Consider the following 22,962-nt stretch of genomic DNA (forward strand, 5'->3'; position numbering starts at 1 on the left):
ATCAGGAAGCTGTAGTGGAAAATGCGGAAGAAAAACCGAGGAGGAGTAGGTTTGGCTTTAGGCAGCCAACCCTTCCTGTGAGTCCTTGCAGGAGCACTCCTGCCTTCAAGGGTGGCCCAGCTGGGGCTTGATTGCCCTGAGTAGGAGCCCTAACTGCCACAGGTGGCGGCCATGGAGATATCCAGCAGCACCTGGTTGAGGCAAGCATAAATAGTGCAGGGCAATGGGGTGAGGAGGGAGAGGATGATGGACCAAACACTGCTGAGGCTTCCCACGGTTGGATCCGGTGTTATATGTGAGTGAAGGTCTGGTGGGGGAATTGTTATTTGGAAATTGTTCCTTTGGGGCTACTTCTTGGTGGTAGAGTGTTTTGTGTTACTGTGTAAGAAGTTTAAGGAGGTTTATTATTGAAGGTTTAAGGAGGTTTACTGTTTGAGGGGTTTTGTTTTTGTTGCTCGTTAAGGCGTTTTTCCTGTTCTGTTCAAATAAAAATATATTTCCCCTCATATGTTGACTACCAAAGATCCTTTAAAGAACCTGTAGAATTAATTGGCAAAACAAAAGCCAATACTCATGGCAGGATAGATGCCTTCCCCACCTATTTCCAAGATTCTTTATCACTAAACTGTGTTAGAGTAATATCCAACTCCCCTTAGCATCATTATATTTTTGTTGTGCAAGCAACAGTAGTTTGACTTCCTTTAATTACTGATTTATTTTGGTGTGTCAAATATGCATATCAACAATAAAGAAGATATAGGCAACCCCCCTTTTTTAAATCCACACGTCTTGAGACAATTTTTTGAGAGACAAGTAAAATAAAGAGCCCATTATCCTGTCAGTTGAGAGCAATAACATTTTTTTTTTGCAAGTTCAGCAGTTTTCCTCCCTGAAGGGAGATATGTATTGTAAACACTGTGAACCAACTGTACACAAATCCCCACACGGAGTTAATGTGCTTTGTACAGAGCAAGTGAATACATGTTGAGTCAACTGAAAGCTTTGGCTTCTGCAACTTTATTTTTCTGTTTCCTTTCAGTTCTTGAAAAATAGTGCAAATTGACACGCGCTCACTCAGTCACAAGGACTGACAGAACATCTTTTTAACCTTAGTGAGGAGCTTTGGAGCCTCTGTTTGTAGGAATTTGAACATGAAGATGATGGAAGTTTGTGGAAATATGCAGACCAGTTGTTCCCCAGCAACAACTAGCATGTTGCATCATTTTCTGGCGCGACACAATTAGCAAGGAAAGCTGTGTCTGGAACCGTGGGCAAAGGACTGGGAACTTTGAAATCAGGGCAGATCGGAGAGGGAGAGGACAATGCTGATGCCCAGCAAATCGCCTGAAGAAGCTAGCATAGCCTAAAGTGAACTGCATCTGTTGAACAGAGCCCTTTTCGTTTTGCAAGCCTTTCCTCAACTGGGAAGGGTCCAGTTTTTAAGAAGACTTGGTTCCCCTTCCCTGTTGTGGTGGTGGTGGTGGTTGCTATTGCCCTCCACCCAGCAGTATCCCTAAGCGCCTATTCCGTGGCAGGGAGGCATGCCAGACAGAGCCAGGCTTCGTAAGCGCTGCCAAGAGCGCTTTCTAAGATCATATGCGAACTTTATTTGGAGAGTGGGAGGGGAGAGGGCTGATAGCTGGCTCCGGGGCCTGTCGCTGCCTGCAGCTGGGATATTGTGCCTCTCCTTGTCAGCGCTAAAGAAAAACGCGGCGGCTTCTTTATTATTATTATTATTTTTCTGCTTAAAGAGGGGGGGTTGAGAAGGGAGGTCTTGGGAGAGCAGATGAGGGTCGGCGTAGCCGTCAGGAGCTCGCGGCCCGAGTTAGGGGGACGGGGCGTAAACCCAAGTGCCGCTCTCCCCGGAGACCCTCGGCCTTTCGTTTTCCAGGCGCTTTTGCCTGCCTGCGCGTCCCTCCGCTTCCCGGTCATTGGGCAGCCGCTGAAGGGGGCGGGCTCCGCAGGGCTTGTTGTTTGTGCTGGGCCTGCCCGCCCACAGGCTGGCTTTTAAGCCTCGGCCTGCCGCCCTTGCTAAGGCGAAGAGGCGGTCGCGCGCTCTGAGCAGCAGCAGCACCAGCAGCACCACCAGCAGCTCCTCCTCCCCGTGACCCGAGCTAGTAGGCATGCAGCTGGCCAGCACAGCCAACCGGACCTCGGGCTTCTGCTGCAACCACTGCGGAAGCCAGCAGTGCCGCAAGGTAAAAAAAAAAAAGGGGAAAGGGAGGGCTTGAACCAGCGGGGTGCATCGGGAGGAGGGGACTCGCTTCGGGCTTGGAGGTGCTTCAGTCTGCTTGTTGTGAAGTAGAGTCGGCTCGCGCGCCGCTTGTTCGGCTGTCAGTCAACGGGAGTGAGAGCGAGCGAGCCTGAGGTAGATTCAGCTGTTTACGGAAAGGCTCCCAGCTTCAGGTGTTCTTGCTGGCTTCGTCGGCGTCGCTTGGCATTTCGCCACCCACCCCCCCACTTACTTGCTTGCTCTTAGGCTGGGTTGCAGAAAAAGCATGTAGGGGAAGAATAGCACCTTTTGGGGGGTGGGGGGCAGATGCTGGAAGCGTTGCGGCGTTGTGAGGATCTGCTTCTGAATCCCCTGGTTTGCCGTATTGGCGTGTTCTTGAAGCCTCATTTGGTCCTCCTGCGAAGAACCTAACAAAGGATGACTAGCTTGTAAAAGATCCTCTTCTGTGGTTTCAACAGACCTGGGAAAGCAATTCTACATAGGGTCAAGGGCAATTATTTAAGTGTCATTGTTGTCTTTAAAAGTTGTTGGGTGTGCTTCGAAACTGGGTATTGCAGCCCGTTTTAATGCTTAAATGTCGGTATTGTTTTGTTTGTATTGTTTATTCATGGGTGGCAATATTTCTCCCTTGAAAGCCTCCTGCAGCTTTATTTTGGAAGGGCTCAGGTGTTTGGAGGACAAAGCTGATTTTTGCTATGTGCATGTTCTAGAGTAGCACACAAAAGATTGTGATAATAGCTATGGGGTGGCCAACGTGGTGCTCCCCAGTTGATTCTGGATTAAAACTTTCATTATCCCTGATCAATGGTCACGATGCTTGAGACTGATAGAAGCTGAAGTCCAATAACAAGGTGGAGGGCACAGCACTGTCTACCCCTGCACTTACTTTTCAAGTCCCAAACACAAACTTAATCAACAAATGAAAAACCACTGTAATAGTCTGCAGTCTTTTCAAAACCACCTTCTAGTATAAAGTGTACTGCTCAAGTTCCCTTCTGTGGTTAGAATTTTTGGAGAATGTGGGGAAAACTTAGTAAAAGTGTTGATGGGGAAATTAAATGTGGAACTTCACATCGAACCACAATATCAGTTTATGAATAACAGTAACTAATGCTAGAATTTTCCAGTCTCCTGCATTCTTACATATCAGAAATATAACTTTGGAGACATCACAATGATCTTAGTAGTACTTCTCTTAACTAAAAGTAATTATTTATGCATGCATGACTGTAGTTAAGAACGTAAAAACATTATGAAAACGGGAGTTGAAATATTAGCAGTAAATTACAGTACAATTTTGACAGCATATTGATAAGCAATTAAACCTACTTGATTTATGTCTGAACTTAGTTGGAATGTTTAACATTTATATACAGGCACTACAATATTTTCTCAGTTTCTAAAAAGTCCTCTGAAGGCATCAAGTGCCAAAATTGTAAATAACTGGCAAATAATTTAAACATCTGAAAGTGATGTAAGTTGTCAGTCATGAATCATAATGTTATTCAGAGACTAGGCTACAGTGGGAACAGTGTGTCTGGATAACATTTCTGACTAAGCAAAGAGAAGCTCGTTGACTGTCTACCTTACTTCCCTGTAAGTAGTGAGAGGCATGCCATTTTTATGCACAAGAGGGACAAAAAAATAGTATGCCTCTGAGTCTAGATAGCTCTCTTGGAGACAGTACCATTATTGTCTCAAGCTGAAATGAAAACATGAATTTTCAGGGTGTATCAGTTTGTGTAAAGATGTCAAATACTTTAATGCAATGACTGCAATGCAATGCCTCTCATTGCATGAAAGTATACAGTGGTGCCCCGCAAGACGAATGCCTCGCAAGACGAAAGAGTTTTCCGTTTTTTGAGTTGTTCCGCAAGACAAATTTCCCTATGGGCTTGCTTCGCAAGACGAAACGTCTTGCGAGTTCTTGCGAGTTTGTTTTTCTTAAAGCCGTTAATAGCCGCTAATAGCCGTGCTTCGCAAGACGAAAAAACCGCAAGACGAAGAGACTCACGGAACGGATTAATTTCGTCTTGCGAGGCACCACTGTAACTGGTAGCTGACATTAACGGTGTCATGATCAGTGAGTTATTGTCTTCAAGTGACATTTGAGCATGGCATGGAAGTTTTAACTTGCTCTCACGTAACTAAAGAGGTACAATACTGTGGTTTTATAAAACACACATTATTTCTGTACTGAAAAGTGAGAACAAGAGAATTGGAAATATCTACCCATGGTTGGAACCATGGGCGGCTCCAACACCAAACTAGTTCAGTTTCAGTTTAACATAAGAAGAGCCTGCTAGATCAGGCCCATCTAGTTCAGCATCATGTTCTCACAGCAGCCAACCAGATGCCTGTGGGAGGCAGGACCTTGGGACCAAAGTGCATGTGCCTCCTGTGGTTTCCAGCAACTGGTATTCAGAAACATACTGCATCTGACCATGTAAGCAGAGTGTAGCCATCATGGCTAGTAGTCATTGACAGCTCTTTCCTGAAGGAATTGTTTAATCCTCTTCTAAAGCTATTGAAGTTGATGGCCATTGCTTCCTCCTGTGGGAGCAAATTCCATAGTTTATGCATTGCGTGAAGAAGTACTTTCTTTTATCTATACTGAATACTGAAGCATTCAGCTTCACTGGATGTCCACAACTTCTAGCATTATGAGAAATTGCTAAAGCAGTTAACATAGTGTTGGCTCCTTTGGGAAGAAGGATGGAGTAAACATGTTTTGTGTGTGTGTGTGTGTGTGTGTGTGTGTGTGTGTGTGTAAGAACTTCATGACAGTAAGAGCTGTTTGATTGAGAGTGGAATAGATTCCCTCAGAAGGTTGTGGACTCTCCTTCCTTGGAGGTTTTTGAGCAGAGGTTGGATGGCCAACTGTCAGGGATTTTTAAGCAATGATTCCTGAATTGCAGGGGGTTACACTAGATGCCCCTTGGGAGTGCCTTCCAATGCTACGCTTCTCTGATTCTAAGCCAGTAAGCAATATAATAATCAAATATAGTGTAAAGGAATCTCAGAAATACAAAAGAAATCAAATCTACATACCAAATAGAACTTAACCGTGTCTCAAAAAACTATGCAGTCTAAAAATACAATACAAAATATTAAGTCAGGTACAAATATTTTTAAACAACATTACCCTGAGCTGTAAAAAATGATGCCCAACTGCTCATCAGACCAACTGCTACAAACAGCAAAAACAGCAAAAAGAAAATGGGGGAGGGCAGGAGAACAAAAGAAAATACAAGATGAGGGGAGTTTAATCATCATCATCTATTTGGATGCAGCTGGTTTCAGTCTTCCCCTTCTGATGTTAGCCCAAGGATAGTGCCTCTCCCTGTTCCCAAACTGCGCAGCATCTCCCAGAAGCAGGGCTTGAGCAGCACTCTTTGAATAAGTCTGTGGGCCTGGTGTTTCAGATAGGCCACAGCAGGTTTCAGTCCCCCCCCCCCTTTGACTATGTAGTCGCACCACACAACGATTGGCCCTGATATAGGTATGCAGATGGCTTTTTCTAATCACATTAATTGTAAAGGTATATGGCAAGTCCACTCACTAATTTTGTAATGCATCCTGTGGCCCTTGCCAAAGGTTCTCCCACTGTTTGCTGACTTGTAGGATTCTAGTTGTGCACTGGAGTCTGTTGATTCTTTTAGTGAAAGTATTGTGGTAGATGTGTTTCAGATTGGCATGAAATTTCAGTCTGAGAAATCATTGCTTGTTATTTGTCATTTTTAAACAGTGAACTTAAAAACACAGTTGCATATACTTTTGTGGTTGATGCATGTAACTCCCACACTCATGCAAAAACCTTCGATAAGATTACAGCTGTGTTGCTTCCTGAAAGATACTGACAGATTTCATATTCTGGTTTGCGGATGTGCAGAGAGGTACTTCAAAAGCCTTTAGTATCACTGACATTAGTCAACTGGCAGCTGTGAGCTGAACTCCTTGTTCTGGACACTTTGCCAAGTGCTTTATGCAAAACTAGGTTTGCAGTGAACCAGGTCTCATTGTTTTTAATGGCATCAGTATGGTATACTGTAAACAAGTGTGGCTTGTTATGAAGCACAGATAGAAAATTTCCACAGACAGCACTTCTGCAACAAGGACAGTTCTGTTGGTTTCAGTGTTGAATTCTTTCTTTCCCCTGAAACCACAGCTGAAATGTTTATAGCTAAAAGTTCAGATAGTGCAATTTTCTTTTCTAGGAACTTGGAATTAGGATCCCTAGACCACTGGGACAAGGACCAAGCAGATTCATCCCAGAGATGGAGGTGCGTGGTGATTTACGTTTTGCAAGTACACAGAGAACTTGTTACATTTTTTGGTGGTGGTGAATCTAGTATTGGCTGAGGAACAGCTGCAAAGTATTATTCACATGTCCACAGTAAATCATCAGGAGTTTGGCAAGAATTCTGCTGAATTAGAAAACAGTAATGTCCATGTGGAATTTTGATATTTAATGGCACACTCATACTAGCTTGTCTTAATAAACCCAGTGTTATTTGGATACTAGGTAAGGATTAGCTTGCCCTTTAATTGTAGTGGACATGCATGTTTGTTTAAATCTAATTAACCAGCATGTTTTTAGTGCATAGTGTGAGTGTATGAGAGAAGGTGAACAAGTGATGTTCCTGGGCTACTTCACACGCTGGCTGATATAAAACTTGGGTGGTAAAAAGAGGCTTTATCAATGTGGCTTTGGTTAACATTACGCCAAGCTTAGTAGTCATAAACATGTTTCCCACAACCGCTAACTATTTAAATAACTCAGCATTTTGGGGTTCTACTGTTGCCTCTTTATAGGCTAGCATACTGCCCTTCAATAAATATATGTTCCCTGTCCACTTATCTCTGTTAAAAATTGATATAAAGCTTGAGGTTACAGGGAACCAGGCAGAGGGCTTTCTCAGTAGTGGTGCCCACCCTGTGAAACACCCTCCCATCAGATGTCAAGGAAATAAACAGCTATCAGACATCTGAAGGCAGCCCCATATCAGGAAATTTTTAATGTCTAATGATTTACAGTTTTTTATATATGGTGTAAGCTGCCCAGAGTGGCTTAGGAACGCCAGCCAGATGGGTGGGGTATAAATAATAAACATATTATTACACGTTATTGATCCAGCACACAATTTGCTATACTTGGGGATTCACTAAAGTCCTTTAGTTATGAGAAGCATCTAATTTGTATATTAAGTTTTAACAACTAATTTGGAGCTAGTAAATACTAACAAATATTCATATTGGCTGCTATGTCTGTATTTCTTACAATGTTTTGCCACTATTCTTTTTCTAATTCAAACAGATTATCCAAGTGAGCGCTGAAGATACCCACATGCATGCTTTGTTTGCAGAGTCTTTCACAACTTTAGGGCATTTGGACAACATTGCCCTGGTGATGGTTTTCCACCCTCAGTACCTGGAGAGCTTTTTAAAAACTCAGCATTATCTGTTGCAGATGGATGGCCCACTGCCTCTTCACTATCGACACTACATTGGTATCATGGTAGGTTAAACTATGAAACAGAAAGCAATGGCAGTATTTTGTACATCTTTTAAAGTTTCTATATCAGATATGGCTGTACTTAAGAGAAACTTAGTATCTTTGCAATCTCCTTGGCACTAAACTAAAAAACATGTATGCTCACCCATGCATTTTATTCTTGTGTGTATTTTAATAATTTAATTTTTGTTTCTTTAAAATGCTTAAGTGACTGTACAGTCAGAAAATTCTAAATTGAATGAAGGGTGTGTATAAAATATAAATGAAGTTTGTTAATTTTGTGGGAATTCTGTGTTCATACTGTGGCTAACCTGTAGCCCTTTGGTAATATTGAGCTCCAATTCCCATCAGCTCCAGCCAGCATGACCAATGGATGGTAATGATGTGATTTCAAGTCGAACAACATCAGGGGCCCACCGATTAGGCATCTCTTGTGCATGTTTGTTGTGTATATTAGTCAGAAAGTATTGGAACAAATGTGTTTAATTTTTGCAATCTGGAACACTTATTTCTAATATTTCTACTTATTTCTACTTTATAATTTTTCAGTGGCTAGAATGGCTAGAATAGCAGAGGAATTAAGGTATTCTAGCTGGTAGTGGTCAGCGGAACAGGGTAGCTGCACTCACCTGACCTCCTGTTACCCATTCCACTGCTGCTTACTGAGAGTTAGAGGTGGGAGTAACAAAGGCATGGTGCAAACACACGGATTGGCTCTACAAGTGCATTTGTACTTTGCTGCTGCCTCTCCCCTCCATCTCCCGGTGACCACCAGCAGCAAGGGTGACAGGAAGGTGAGGTGAGTGGCCTCATCCTGTCAGCTTCTACTTATTCTGGCAGTTCTGTTTGCCCTGAACAAATCTGATTGCAGCAGTGGGGAAAAGGTTTCACTAATCTAAATCTTCTCTCCAAGCTGCTATTAGTTCTTCCTAGAAAGCACCATATTTTTCGCCCTATAGGACGCACTTTCCCCCCTCCAAAAATGAAGGGGAAATGTGTGTGCGTCCTATGGGGTGAATGCAGGCTTTCGCTGAAGCCTGGAGAGCGAGAGGGGTCGGTGCGCACTGACTCCTCTTGCTCTCCAGGCTTCAGGAAGCTATTCGCAAGCCTTGGGAGCCCAGTGGGAGTTCCCGCCGGGCTCCCAAGGCTTGCGGACAGCAGCCTGAAACCCGGGGAGCGCACCCCGGGCTTCGGGCAGCTCTCCACAAGCCACCTTTGTTCCCCCCCAAAAAAACTAGGTGCACCCTATGAGCCAGTGCGCCCTATAGGACGAAAATTTTTTTATAGGTTCCCCCCCCCAAAGAAAACAAATGACTGAAATGCGCATAATTCAGGGCAAACAATAGGGAGGGTTTTTTTTTGGGGGGGGGGTAGATTTAGATTAGTGAAATAATGTAGGAGAGGAAAAGGTTTAAACAACTTCTTTCCGAGCACTTTTGCTGCAATCAAATTTTGCCTCATGGCTGCTTTTAAGCAAAATCTAAAATGGCAAGAGACCCAGCCACGGATCTTTTAATACTTTGTAGTTGGCTCATTTGTGACCAAATAATTTAAGACTGTCTGTTGAGGTTCTAGTATTATTGCTGCAGCTTTCCAGGAAATCTGTCGAACAAAGAGAATGACAGTTGTGGGAGGAAACATCTAATGATGGCTGTTGTTAAAACAGTGTTCAAGCTGTTTTCTCTAGCCTTCATGTATGAAAGGGATTGGAGGAACTAGACTAAAATAGCAGAAACAAAGTATCTCTGATATATTTAAGTTAAAATTATGGGCTGCAATCTTATATAATTTTACCTGGAACAAAGTGGCCCTTTTGTGCAAGGACGTCTTGTGTAAAAGAATTTGCCCTTCCTCTTATACCCCCTCCCCCCGCATGCCCCCTAAATGTGTTCTGGGGGCGTCCTCCAATCCTCTGGAGCAAATTGGGAGGGGGTTGCAAGGAGATAAGGGAGGAGGAGTTCTGTTGCTTGAGTATTTGTGTGGAAAGAACAATTTCATTGGATGCAACCAGTCAGTGGGACTTGATTCTGAGTACACTGGCTTATAAAGTGAATACATTTGTATATGGTAAAGAAATAAAAGTTGCTGTTGTACTGCTTTTGCCATATACAAAGCACATACAGAAATAAACCACTATGCAAACAAAATACATAAACATTACTACACAGGCAGGTTTTTTGTTGTTTCCCATTCTTGAGCATAGCTATACTCTGTAATTATCCATATGGATAGGCAAGGAACTTCCCTGCAGGGAATCTCTGAGTTTGATAGTTCTTGTCCTTGTTTTTCCTCCAGGCTGCAGCTAGGCACCAGTGCTCCTACTTGGTTAACGTCCATGTCAATTGCTTTCTTCATGTTGGGGGAGACCCTAAGTGGTTGAATGGTCTAGAGAATGCACCTCAAAAACTGCAGAATTTGGGTGAATTGAATAAAATCTTGGCGCACAGACCATGGCTCATTACCAAAGAACATATTGAAGTGAGTATTTTACTTATTTATTTATTTACATATAAATACTACATATGTAAGCTCCCTTAATATTTTTATTTATTTTTTGATTTAGAGCTTTTCAAGCATCTAGTATTTTAATCCATACCTTTTAAAATATTTGCTACCACGTGCTGTGTCATAAGATGCTAAAACATTCAAATCATCTTAATAGAAACACAAGTGCTAAGTGTCTGTACTGAACAACATTCTTACTTGGAAATTCTATTTACTACTGGGATACCAGCTGTTTTTTTTGGGGGGGGGCATGGCATAGTACTAGGTACTTGCCAAGTCAGATGGATGGGCACCATCCTCAAACTATGATTCATGTTGTTCGCATAGAGCACCTGATGCTGAAGGATCATTTAGGGACATGGTAGGTCCAAGTGCTCTTTTCTTTTCTTTTCTTTCCTTTCCTTTCTTTTTCTCCTTTTTGAACCCTGAGATTAACTATCTAATGCTGATTTCCATTTGTCAAAACAAAACTGAATTACTATTTTTAACTAGCTCTCATTATACTAGACAGTATCATTTTAGTGTATCAGTGACTAATTTGTCCCTGAACCACCTGACCTTAGATACTTTAAAAAGTAATTAGAAATTAGTGTTTAGAATTATTTGGTCTCCCTTTGCTTAGCTAGCGTACATTTTTGTTTCAGAATTATCTAAACTACCTTCAACTTTGATAATAGAGCAATATCATGTATAAAGTTGCAGCGCTATAAAGTATTCACCTAGTTGAAAATCTTGCTCATGGGTATTCAGTCCCTGCATTTAGTAGGATCTTTCTGATAGAAAAGCATGAGTGTGTGTCATGCTGGAAACATCTGTGGCCTTATTGTATAATCAGATTTGTGAGGTAGCTACAAGCAAAGTTTCTAAGAGAACTTGTAAATCTTTTTTTCCTCCTGAAGCAACTTCTGAAGACTGAAGAACATAGCTGGTCCCTGGCAGAACTGATCCATGCTGTAGTTCTCCTTACACATTATCATTCGCTTGCGTCCTTCACGTTTGGCTGTGGAATCAACCCAGAAATTCACTGTGACGGTGGTCACACGTTCAGGCCACCTTCTGTCAGTGGCTACTGCATTTGTGATATTGCAAATGGAAATCATGGTGTGTATGAGACGCAGGGCCCAGCTGCAAATATTGCTGTAAGTATTTCACCTATATTAAGTAAGTTACATACATGAACATTTTTTCCAGCATTTCCACTGGTAGTGAAGTATATGTACATGAAAGTATATGAAAAATCCCAGTAGCACTTTTTTATTCATTGGGGGTGGGGGCACAAATCAGTGACTTTTCAAAGCAGCAAATGTATTTGTACTTGTATGAATGTAGAAACTGTATTTGTATTTTCTGAAGCAAACGCATCAGGGAAGCCCAGTTAGACCAAGGTCCCTAAATGTGGATAACGTACAGCAGGCATAGGCAAACTTGGCCCTCCAGATGTTTTGGGACTAAGACTCCCATCACCCCTAGCTAACAGGACCAGTGGTCAGGGATGATGGAGGTTGTAGTCCCAAAACATCTGGAGGGCCAAGTTTGCCTATGCCTGACGTACACACTTGATATGGAAAATACAAGTGTCAATTCAAGAAATTTATTTGCCGTGAGAGGTGTGAAGCTGATCAAAATTGAACTGAAATTGTTCAAGTCCTCACTAATTTAATACGATGGTTTAGTTCAGGGGTCGGCAACCTAAGGCCCATGGGCCACAAGCAGCCGACAGGGGTCATTTAACCAGCCCACGAGCTGCCTGCTCAGCGAGTCCCCATGTGCTGTGCTAAATCAGCACAGTGTAGGGACTTGCTTCCGCGGTACCGAAAATTGTGGGCGTGATCTGGCCCACGGATCTCCACTGGAGTGAACTGGCCCAAGGCAAAGTAAACCTTGCCAACCCCTGGTTTAGCTGGTCTAGTGACTTTTGCCATTGTCAAAAACAATGTGTCACTGAGAATTATTAAAAGGTTTCTAAGGTGAGAAACAGGCTTACCATGAAGCAGATTCCAACTCCCAAGAATGCACATACACTATGTATGTGTATTATTATTATTATTATTTATTAACAACAACACAATAATGTGAAAAGCAGTCCTAATGAATTTCAGTTATAAAAAACACATCACATTTCACAAGTGAGATGTTTAATCAGTAATGTTGCTATCTTTTGCGGGTGGGGGGGTGAAGTACTAGCAGGAATAGAGCATTTGTTTTAATTATTCCTAACATCTTTTACATCAAACTACAGCCTGAGAACAAGGTGATAGACAGAAATTGGATGTTATGTCACTTATGTTGGATGTTATATCAACTAAATTTTCTTGTAGGTATGTGATGCCAATTTTAAATGTAGCTGTTGTGTTTTTTGTTAATAGCATTTTAAGAATGTGCAACCTTTTTTGAAATAGCCATTTTTTAAGAACTTTAGATCTTTGGACAGCATTTTGCACAAGCTGCAGCTTTTGGACAAAACTTAATAGGATGTACTTAAGCTACTAATGAATCAAACACTGTAGCCAGGTATCCCTGTCCAGAAACAGCTATAACTCTTAATTCTGCATTACATCATTGCATAATAAAGGCAAATAGAATATCCACAAAACTGAGGGCACCATTGAATTTAAGGTAGTAAGCAGGGAGGCATAGAACTGGAACATAGTATAATGCTTATACTTACCTGTGACTGTATACTCTCAGTACAATATCCCAATGCATTAGAATATTGGTGTGTTTTTTTAAGACCACTGAGACTTTCTGTGAAGTAGAAGCACTTATGGAAAAACTGAAGCAACTACAGGAATGCAGAGATGATGTTAAAGCCAGTCAAGAAGAAAAAGCCACTCGTTTTGAGAAGGAAAAGAGAGAAAGCATGTTGGTGTGTTGCTCAGGTGGGAACATAGTTAAAGTCAACATATCTTTAAAAACCATCTTGGCTTGTGGCGCATGTCTTAGTGTTGCCTATCAAGTTAGATAGTAAAATGCTTTTGTCAATTCCAGATCACAGCAAGTTTCCACTGTCATGAACAGATAATGAAACACATTAAAAACACCGATCCCTTTTATAACTCAAAATCTTAATTACAAGTTAATCAGTTCATCTGGGTAGTTGCCCAAGACACAAACCTACGCATGTAGGGAGGTATGTTGCCAAGGGATGTGTGTGTGTTGTCATGCCCCACCCAGTGTGTCTCCTGCTTAATTAAGGTGACCCTTTCCCACTGGCTGTCAGCTAACACTAGCAGCAGAAGAGAGCCCTGGCCTTCCCTACTTGGAAGAGCCACCTAGAGTCGTTCATTTCATTCGTTAGGCACCTCCAAAAAAAAGTCCAGGTATATTAAAATGAAAATACAAACCCAGCAACAAGCAGATCTGCAGTCTGCTTGCACCTAGCACTGTTGAGGTGCACTTTATTTTGGGGCATAATGGGGTGTGGGAGTATGGACTTTGTTTCCATCAACACTGTTGATTGTACCAAGACTACGGCTAATCTTATGTACCTGACCACGCTTGTTACTTCTATGATTCTGGAGTTTATGGCCTCCCAATGGGGAGTGAGTCTGTATCTGGCTGTATCTGGAGTGTTGCCATACCAACACAGAGAAAGCATTAAATATTTGGAACTGTTTGCCATTAACATGTATACATGATTAGGTGGAAATACGCAGGCAAAATAGTACAGTGGTGCCCTGCAAGACGAATGCCTCGCAAGACGAAAAACTCGCTAGACGAAAGGGTTTTGCGGTTTTTGAGCTGCTTCGCAAGACGAATTTCCCTATGGGCTTGCTTCGCAAGACGAAAACGTCTTGCGTTGTTTGCAAGTTTGTTTCCTTTTTCTTAACACCGTTAATACAGTTGCAACTTGACTTCGAGGAGCAACTCATAGAACGCGGTGTGGTAGCCTTTTTTGAGGTTTTTGGTATTTTTGAAGCTTTTCCAAAACTTTTCCGACACCGTGCTTCGCAAGACGAAAAATTCGCTAGACGAAAAAACTACCGGAACGAATTAATTTCGTCTTGCAAGGCACCACTGTACTTGAAACTAAAGATGTCCTCCAATCTTAAAATATGTTTATATCCTCCTTTCCACTGCCATAAAAACCTAGAAGCAGGATGTTGCTAGCTGTTGACATGGTTTTCTGTAGCATTCATTTTTTATTCTATCTTAGAACGTTTAGTGGTGTTGTGTCAGTGCAGTGTCATGTCAAGAGCACATGGATGCAAGGACATATCCAGTGAAAAACTAGTGTAGTGGTGGGCTGCATGTGATCCCAAAGTTTGGCTGAAATCCTAAAAATGCTGCCATTCAACTTAAAGCAACAATGTGTTTCAATCCCATCTGACCATACTAATGAGCTTGAAATGTACAGAATGAAATGCTAAGACCAGAAACAAGACTTGTTACTAATTGCTGGCCCTGTATTTTTTTCTGTTCATCAAGTCAGATGTAGAGAAATTATATGCTCACGACTTGCATTAATATGTGGATGTTATTTATTTTATTTATATACTACCCTTCATGGTTCACAGCATAAAAATACAAAATAAATGAATAAACACAAAATACAGAGTTATGGCCTTGAATTTCACATAGCTGAGGGATAGGGAACTGGTGGCCCTCTATATGATATTGACTACAAGTTCCATCAACCCTGACCATCAGTCACACTGGCTGGGGCTGATGGGACTGTAGTCTGAACAACATCTGGAGGGCTACATATTCTCTACTTCTCTACTTCTGTAATATAGGTTCAATGTTGCATTTTAAAAAAGGTTTTGTCTAATAAACTATCAATTTTAATTGATTTATGCGTATTTGGTCTAGAAAAGGATTTTCAAACTAAAGGGATACAATTTTTAAATTGTAGCCATTTGCGTCAGGGCTTTCGGTGTTAAGTTTTGCAATGTTTTGTTACATTTTTAACAGAAGATGAAGAATCTGTGCCAACAAGAGATGTGTCTCGCCACTTTGAGGATACTAGCTATGGCTATAAAGATTTCTCCAGACATGGAATGCAAGTACCCACGTTCCATGTTCAGGTAAGACTTAGGTTGCAAGTAGCAAAACTTGGAAGAGTGCGCTGCATAACTAGTATTTATACACTAAGCTCATTGTAGGACTTTGCTATTATCCTAAGAAAATAAGATAGTGTTTCCTTAAGCCATTTCAAATCAATTTGCAAGCTTAGCTTAAAACTGTGTGTGTAATACAATGGCACCTTTCATGGGAACTTGCACTCATGTACCGAATTTGTTTTTAAGGACTATTCATGGGAAGACCATGGCTATTCATTGGTAAATCGTCTCTATCCAGATGTGGGGCAGTTGATAGATGAGAAGTTTCAGATTGCATACAACCTGACTTACAACACAATGGCCATGCATAAAGATGTGGATACCTCAATGCTCAGGCGGGCAATCTGGAATTATATCCATTGTATGTTTGGAATAAGGTTGGTCCTGTTATGTGTATATGGGCAGCTTTGCACTTGTTTGTTATGCTAGACATTGTTGACATTCTGAGTTTAGTATACATAACCTGTAAGGAATACTTTGCAAAACTTACATCAAAAGTTATGTTGTCCCAAGCTGCAGCAGTCATGGATACATTAATTGGATAAGCTGATAAGGCGTTCCAGGTCAGAGCAAATAGCCTAGTGGCTTGGAATGTAATTTGCCTTAATTTGAAATAAAATAAAATAAAATGCTAGTATGGAATAGGGTTTTATACTACTCTCAGGTTCATGGCCTGAAGAAATCACCAAGGAACTGGAATTATTTGTGGGTAGGGGCATGGGAAGCAGTGATCTGCAGGATAGAGAAAGGCAGAAGAAACCTGTAGGACTGTAAGCACCATGTGATAGTGCTGCTTCACACAAAGGAAGTAATCTTCCAGAGCTGTGGGAAGCAGAGAAAAGCACTGGAGAAGGGAAGCTGTTCAACTGGAGAAAGTATTCAGAAGGCTACTGTCATGGAGCTGTGGTTGGAGATCCACAGAAACACCTATTCCTGTCAAGTACTATGATGATTGTACTGTAATGACAAAAATATTTGTTTTTGGAGAGATAAGTTTTTCCCTTCATTCCAAACAGATATGATGACTATGACTATGGTGAAATTAACCAGCTACTGGACCGCAGTTTTAAAATTTACATCAAAACTGTGGTGTGTGCTCCTGAGAAGACCACAAACAGAATGTATGATAGCTTTTGGAGACAGTTCAAACACTCTGAGAAGGTATGTTCTTCAAACATATATTTTGACTTTGCTATATTGAGCAATAATGTTGCTTGACGGTTAGATAATGAGGCCAATACATTTTGTTTGCAACTCCCATGATTCTACATAGATTTAATCTCCCATTTATTACAAACTTGTATACTTTTTTCAAATAAGCAGTGTTTGTATTTTTACATTCATAGTATGAGAGAATAAGGATTATAATGATGTTGGTTCACATCACTGTAGCAAGCTTGATCAAAGATCTCATTAAGGGTAGGCCTCTGGCTACAGCACCTACATAGTATGTTCTTAGATCCCAGGGAAGGCTCTACACAGTGCCTTTATTTTTACATTGGCCAACCTTATCACACAGTGAGGCTGTATTGGGCACTATTTCCCACTTGCCTGTCTTCTGTACACAGGATTCTAGTGGTTTAATATTTTTTTCTGTTGATTCATTTTAATACTTTCAAACAGTGACCATGGCTGTCAGATGGAGAAACATGCACTCTTTACAGATCCAGGGCCAGTAGCCACCATGCCACTGCTACTGGGTTCACAGCCTAATGAGTTGACCAGTGAAACGTTTAATCACAGAAATCCTGCATGCTTGACAACAATACTCTGGACAGGAGACATACTTGAAACTCAGCTATGCTTCTTCTCTTCTTCTTTAAAGGTTCATGTCAATTTGCTTCTCATAGAAGCGCGGATGCAGGCTGAACTGCTGTATGCTCTGAGAGCCATTACTCGCTACATGACCTGAAATGTTTGGCTGGCTGGCTAACTGGGTTGGAAGGTGCAGCAGGTGCTGCCTACTAGGAGATGCTACCGAGCTTCGGAACCAGTGGTGGCTAAAAGCCATGAGATCGATTGTGCCATAACTTTCTTTTAGTTTCAGCTCCTTCCTTGGTGGAATATTGCTACTGGGCTTGGTGGACAAAATTGTTCAGAGAGGCTCCTTGATCACTACAGCCTGCTCTTGATAGCACAGGAAACCATGATTTGTGGCAGCCAAGTAGTTAATTACGTAAATCTTGTATTTGTTGCAAGTAGATAACAAAATCTGGGGACACGAGGAGAATTTAAAAAGACTTCTGCTTTTGATATAAGAATAATTGATATTTTTTAAAGGAAACGTCTTGATGCTGCTGTACTTGCTAGTGAAATGAAGAGACTAGCAATTCCAATTAAGCTACAAATGAAATCTGAGCCTTATATGGTTATTAGAGAAAGTCCTTGCTAATGATTTGAAACTGAACTGTATTCACACTAACAGTTTTGATTGTAACAGGAGTGTCTAGCTTTCTTTAAAAAAAAAATGTTACTGGCCTGGACTTGTTCACAGTGGTTGTGTGGCTAAATCAACAGTGTGAAAAGGAGTAAGAATTTTCAAAGCTGCTTAAGACTGCAACTATGTGAAATGCTAAATGCTTGGTAACAAGGACAAACATTCTCCTATTTCTTATTGTTCCTAGAAGTTATCTAAGGTGTGGGAAAGTTAATTCAGACTATCAGGCAGCCTCTCAATACATTTGCTTACCCATGCCTATGGTCCATCACTTAGCTTATGTAGTCAAGCAGGAAAATAGCATAACGATAAAACCCTTAAGTTTGTCATACAGCTGTTTCTGGAAAATATATGGATACTTTTGTATGAGTAGCATGAACTGCTATAAAATCTGTCAGTATTACTGAATTGTTTAAATAAAACAATTTTTGTTCTGTTCTTATTTTAGGCATTTTATTTGAACTAGCATTAACTAGTATAGAGTAGTGAGTGCGATATCTGGCCCTGCACTGCTGTCTATTTGTGTTTGAGGGGAAAGAACAAAAAACTAAAATGCAACCCTTGACAGTTTAACAGGAAGCATCTGCTATTTCCTCTAGTAAAAAAAATAAAATACAAGGTTTATGCTGATCCAAAAAATCATAGAACGAATGTGTGGTTCTTAAATTGGCTTAGGCTAAAACATACGTTCTACTAATTGCTGTATAAAGCAAATGAAGTCTAATAATATCAACATCCAAAGATGTTCAGTTCTTCAAGGATATTGTATAAAGCTGATGCTTGCCTCTTTGCAGGTTGTTTAGTTTCAGTTTTAAAACAGATACGGCCCTTTTTTTAAAGCATCAGAGGGAAGAGTAGAATATAGTAGTTTTGCATTAAACCAAATAGGAGCTAATGATGCAAAATCTCCTATAGAGGTTATTTGGGCATGTACCTCTTCTGTATAATGTAGTAGAGATTTTCCACCACTATTTTGTTGATAGCAAGTCATATAATCAGTTTCTCTATGGGCAATGTCTTAGTTGAGTTAGTATGAGAACACTCCATTATCTAAAAAACAGTTGTATGAAATATAGGATTGGGGGGCAATGTCTAATTTTAGCTACATACATGAAAAAAAAACCCCTCTTAATGCTGATTTAGTGCACCTCTAAATGCTATTTTCCCCCATTAAGGCCCTATTTTCTACAATCCGATCTAATAAATGCATATTTAATATCCCAAGTCAGCAGGACAAGGAACAGTGAATCCTTGCTCATCATGTGATAATCACTTTTCTGCAAACATCTACTGTCTTGGGGCATATTTTTAGCTTTCTAAAAAGACACACAAACCAGATGCTACAGCTGGTTTATTTTTACATCCCTAAATGCCACTGGAAATTTAAGAAAAGGTATCATACAATGAACGTACATGCTAATACAAAAGAAAACTACCTAAAGCCACTTTCTGTCAAAGCACTTTGAGTGCAACAACTTTGCATAAACGGCCACTGGAATATCCTCAGCACCCACCTTAAAATAAGGAATTCAAAAGTTGCAGTTTTGAATCCTCTGGAGAAGCTTCTGCGCCACAGGTTTGAACTCTGTTTCCCAGCAAAGTTTGTGATAATCTCTTAAATCGTCCAAATTGTAATCCAGAGCTAATTCTTCATCTGCAGCAAGAACAACAATGATATCAGTCAATATGAAACAGAACAATGCATTTAAATTATTTAGGGTCTCTTCACAAAACATGCAGGATTTTCCTTTTAGTAAACGTGAGTAAGACTGAGAAAAATAGTGCCAATGTCTTCTTAAAAATCCACCTTGTGCATGTGACAGCAGTGAGTGTTGATTCTGGTCTAGATGGAACACTGCGTAGATAATTTCACACAGCTGCTATACTGCCATTTGAACAAGAGGTAGTTTCTCGGTAAATATGGCTTAGTTGGATTCAACACAATAGAATTACAATGATCAGAAGTAGAGGTAAAACATTGGAGCCCTGCTGGATTAGACAAAGACGCTATTTAGTACAGCATCACGGCCCACAGCTGACTGCTTCTGGACAGCTCTCAAGACAGGCCTGAAGGCAAGAGCCCTCCCCTATGTTTTGCTCCTCACCACAGTTGGTATTCAGAGACATGCTTCCTCCGAACATGAAGGTACTGTTATAGCTCATAGCTATTGACAAAAATACACCCCCCCAATTGATTTTAGGCAATCTATGCCTGTGGCCATTACCATTATTTATGGCATTTGCTACCATAAGATACGTGTGCATTTTGTGAAGTGCTTTCATTTGTTTTGAAACTACTGCCAGTCACTTTCATGGCATTAACACTAAATTCTAGTATTACCTAAGAGGAAGAAAAATATATTCCATTCTCTTAATGACTTTATTCAATTCTGTCATGCCTCTGCCTTTTGCATTTCCCTACCCGCAAACTGAAGACAATATGGGTGATATCTAGTTGTGGTTTCCCACTTGCACAAAAAGGAATTCCTCTCCTTCCCCAGAATCCTTCAGAGCAGTCAAGGAAGACTTTTTGGATCTTACTCTATCTAGGGGAGGTGTCTAACCTCTACTTGCGAGGAGGTAACCAGCACTATACATAGTATTCAGAATACAGCTGCCTGAGTGAGTAGCTTCTGTATTTTCATTCTACTTGTTAAGGAAGGGTAATGAGATTGGCTTTTACAGCTTACCTAAAAATGATGCAAGGATAACGAGCAAGGTGTTTGATTCGTCAACTTCAAAGCAAGCCTTAGCCATGCTAACATTCTCACTGTAGTTCCACAAAGTTTTACATATCAAACAAGCCAGCTGCCAGTCTGTAGGCCCAAAGTCTCTCAAACAATCGATCAACCTGTTGCAATAATGGAGTAAAGACTAGTTTAACACTTTTGTCAGGACTACCTTTTCTGAGGCTGTCCTTAAACGTGGATGTTTCTCAGTAAAAGCTCACTTAACCCTCCAACTCCCACTAGTTTTCTGAACTCACTTTTTAATGCCTCCTCCTTCGTTCAATATACTACGCCTGCTTTTATCCACTGTAAGATTGAGGAGAACTCCGCAGGCTGAAAAGCAGACATCCTGGTGTTTGGTATCGAGCAAAGCGATCATGAACTTGTACACTAGATGGCAAGAAAAAGCTATTTCAGAGAACAAAATTGTCTTTAAGAATTTTCACAGTGTTAACAATGAAACAAATGTGTGTTGAGAGTTTGAAGAACCCAACAACCCATGAATTTATGTGGTGCACTGCCGGAATACCACTCTCTCACTCCCAGCATCCAAGCTGCAGTTATCTAATGCTAAACAATATGAGCACTACAAAGCTGAATCATTAAACTTCTTTATTATAACAACTAAAATAAGATGTGCTTTACCAACAGCTCAGACTGTTAACATCTTTGCTACATGCTCAACAACACGATGGGCCATAGGTGCCCTTTAACTTCCCTCCAATTCTTGCAACCTCTGCCTTTTTGATGGTCTATCTGCTATGATTTCAGAGTGGCCCTAGCCACGGAGAGCTATTATGATGTATCTGCCCAACATTACCTGCTCTGGTATTATGAGAATCTCTGAATTCCAAGGTCTATAAGCAGCCTATCGGACACATTGTTCTAATCCATATGCTTTCAAATGGCGCCATTTTGGTGTAGATGGATTTTAGCACTCGATACGTTAAACTTGAATAGGCAACATATTGTAGTCATGTAACTGATATTTATTTATTTGGTCTAATGGGACAGAAACTCACCCTTTCGCTGTATAATGAAGTCACAGATTTCATGGCATTGTGAAAGGTTACCAAAGACTCGAATGGCCTCTAGAATTCCATCCATATTACTGCTCATTAATAGCTTTAAAAGCACTGTTAGTACAGAAGCAGAAAAGGTGCACTTAGCATAGTTCAAGAAATTGGTCACCTTTGCAACACACTTAAATAACTGAAGCAAATTTACAACGTAGAGGAGTGGAAGTAGGAAAGCTCAATACTCATAGAGTCTGCTGGAAACTACTGAATCTCTGTCATATGAAAATACTGATGTGTGACTAGACAAGCACATTTTGGTTACACTTGGTAAGCCAGCAATAACTGAAATACCAACTGCTAGGGCATGCAGTTTGCTCTGTAGGAGTTATGCCTTGAGCATGATAATTTCTGCCCTCCTTCATATTTAACCACACACAAAAACTACCAGCTTGGATGTGCCTTAAAACAGATGGTTGGGCCTCTGGACAAGATATTACGAATCCAAAGTTCAGACCTACATTGTGGTGTAGCATATTACAGGGTCCAATGATAACATCTGCCCTCAGGAGATGCTCACTGAAACTATCTCTTGATCAGACACCACAGTTTCCCCTTTATTTTTGATCTTATTTTAAAAGACGCACAAAACCAGGATGAAGCAAAATACATACTGGTACATTTAACATTTGGCCTATTGTTATGGTATTCTTTCTCCAGCTGCAGCCCTTTCCTCTTCCTCAGGTCCCCCCTCAGCATCACTCACTGAGTTTTCAGTATTCTAAAATAATTTCTAGTTCTCCTGTAACTACAACTCCAAAAAAACTAACTAGTCCAAAAACTACCTAAATCCAAGGAAATACTCATCTAGTCTTGGAATATGTGTAGACTCCTGTTAATGTCTTCTCATTTAATGTTTTTGAGCCTAATACTTGAGCTTTAAATTTGATATTATAGTTTTTAATCTACAATGGGCAGGAGCAACTTTGAGTTTAGATCTACACTCATCAGCCACCTTGGGCCTGAGCAAAGTTGCAACAGCAGAACACAGATGAAACAATTCAGTTAAGAAATTAACCTGCTGTTCTCCAGCCTAACCAGTTTGCAAACTGAGCAAATTTCATATTCTTCATTTCATCCATAAGGATTATCAAATGAGATCAGCTTTACCAACCAAAACTGAGAAAGTAGATAACAGCTGTCTTATTTCAGTGCTATTTCTCACTGTTGCTCAATACAGTGAGGGATATTATATCATTATAATAACAGAAATATGATATACTAATCTTTTTAAATAAAAAAATCCTTACACTCTGCAATATATAATTTCTTCTCCTGGATTACAGAATTCTTCACTTGGTAGAAAGATAAATTGCTGATTGTTGCTGTGGTATTAATAACCAGCTCCTCACATTCATCAACTGATTTGTTTTCTAGTAATTTGGACAAAAAAAAAGACATAAG

The 22,962-nt window shown here is 40.6% G+C and overlaps 2 protein-coding genes across 7 annotated transcripts in view; one reads left to right on the top strand and one right to left on the bottom strand.

Moving 5' to 3' along the window:
* Positions 1–18,195, top strand: part of SESN1 (sestrin 1) — a 46,642-nt gene extending 28,447 nt beyond the window's left edge. The window contains exons 1-10 of one of the 6 annotated variants that reach the window (XM_082216653.1): positions 1,991–2,198; positions 6,451–6,516; positions 7,551–7,751; positions 10,044–10,226; positions 11,153–11,392; positions 12,985–13,132; positions 15,168–15,280; positions 15,503–15,693; positions 16,333–16,477; positions 17,142–18,195. In XM_082216653.1, coding sequence (XP_082072779.1) covers positions 2,124–2,198; positions 6,451–6,516; positions 7,551–7,751; positions 10,044–10,226; positions 11,153–11,392; positions 12,985–13,132; positions 15,168–15,280; positions 15,503–15,693; positions 16,333–16,477; positions 17,142–17,228 — 1,449 coding nt within the window. In that variant the 5' untranslated portion in view covers positions 1,991–2,123 and the 3' untranslated portion in view covers positions 17,229–18,195. Of the gene's footprint in view, positions 1–1,988; positions 2,199–2,290; positions 2,369–6,450; positions 6,517–7,550; positions 7,752–10,043; positions 10,227–11,152; positions 11,393–12,984; positions 13,133–15,167; positions 15,281–15,502; positions 15,694–16,332; positions 16,478–17,141 lie in introns of those variants that run through there. The other 5 variants (XM_082216655.1, XM_082216651.1, XM_082216650.1 and 2 more) reach the window with 5 other exon arrangements.
* An 894-nt stretch (positions 18,196–19,089) lies between these two features.
* The window catches only part of ARMC2 (armadillo repeat containing 2), a 33,962-nt gene continuing 30,089 nt past the window's right edge, over positions 19,090–22,962 (bottom strand). Inside the window, exons 15-19 of the mRNA XM_082216624.1 lie at positions 22,809–22,931; positions 21,505–21,618; positions 20,740–20,872; positions 20,444–20,604; positions 19,090–19,407 (exon numbers count right to left, since the gene is read on the bottom strand). Coding sequence (XP_082072750.1) covers positions 19,283–19,407; positions 20,444–20,604; positions 20,740–20,872; positions 21,505–21,618; positions 22,809–22,931 — 656 coding nt within the window. The 3' untranslated portion in view covers positions 19,090–19,282. The remainder of the gene's footprint in view (positions 19,408–20,443; positions 20,605–20,739; positions 20,873–21,504; positions 21,619–22,808; positions 22,932–22,962) is intronic.

This window comes from Podarcis vaucheri, assembly GCF_965113315.1.
Source record: "Podarcis vaucheri genome assembly, chromosome: 3".
In the NCBI taxonomy this organism is placed as follows: Eukaryota; Metazoa; Chordata; class Lepidosauria; order Squamata; family Lacertidae; genus Podarcis; species Podarcis vaucheri.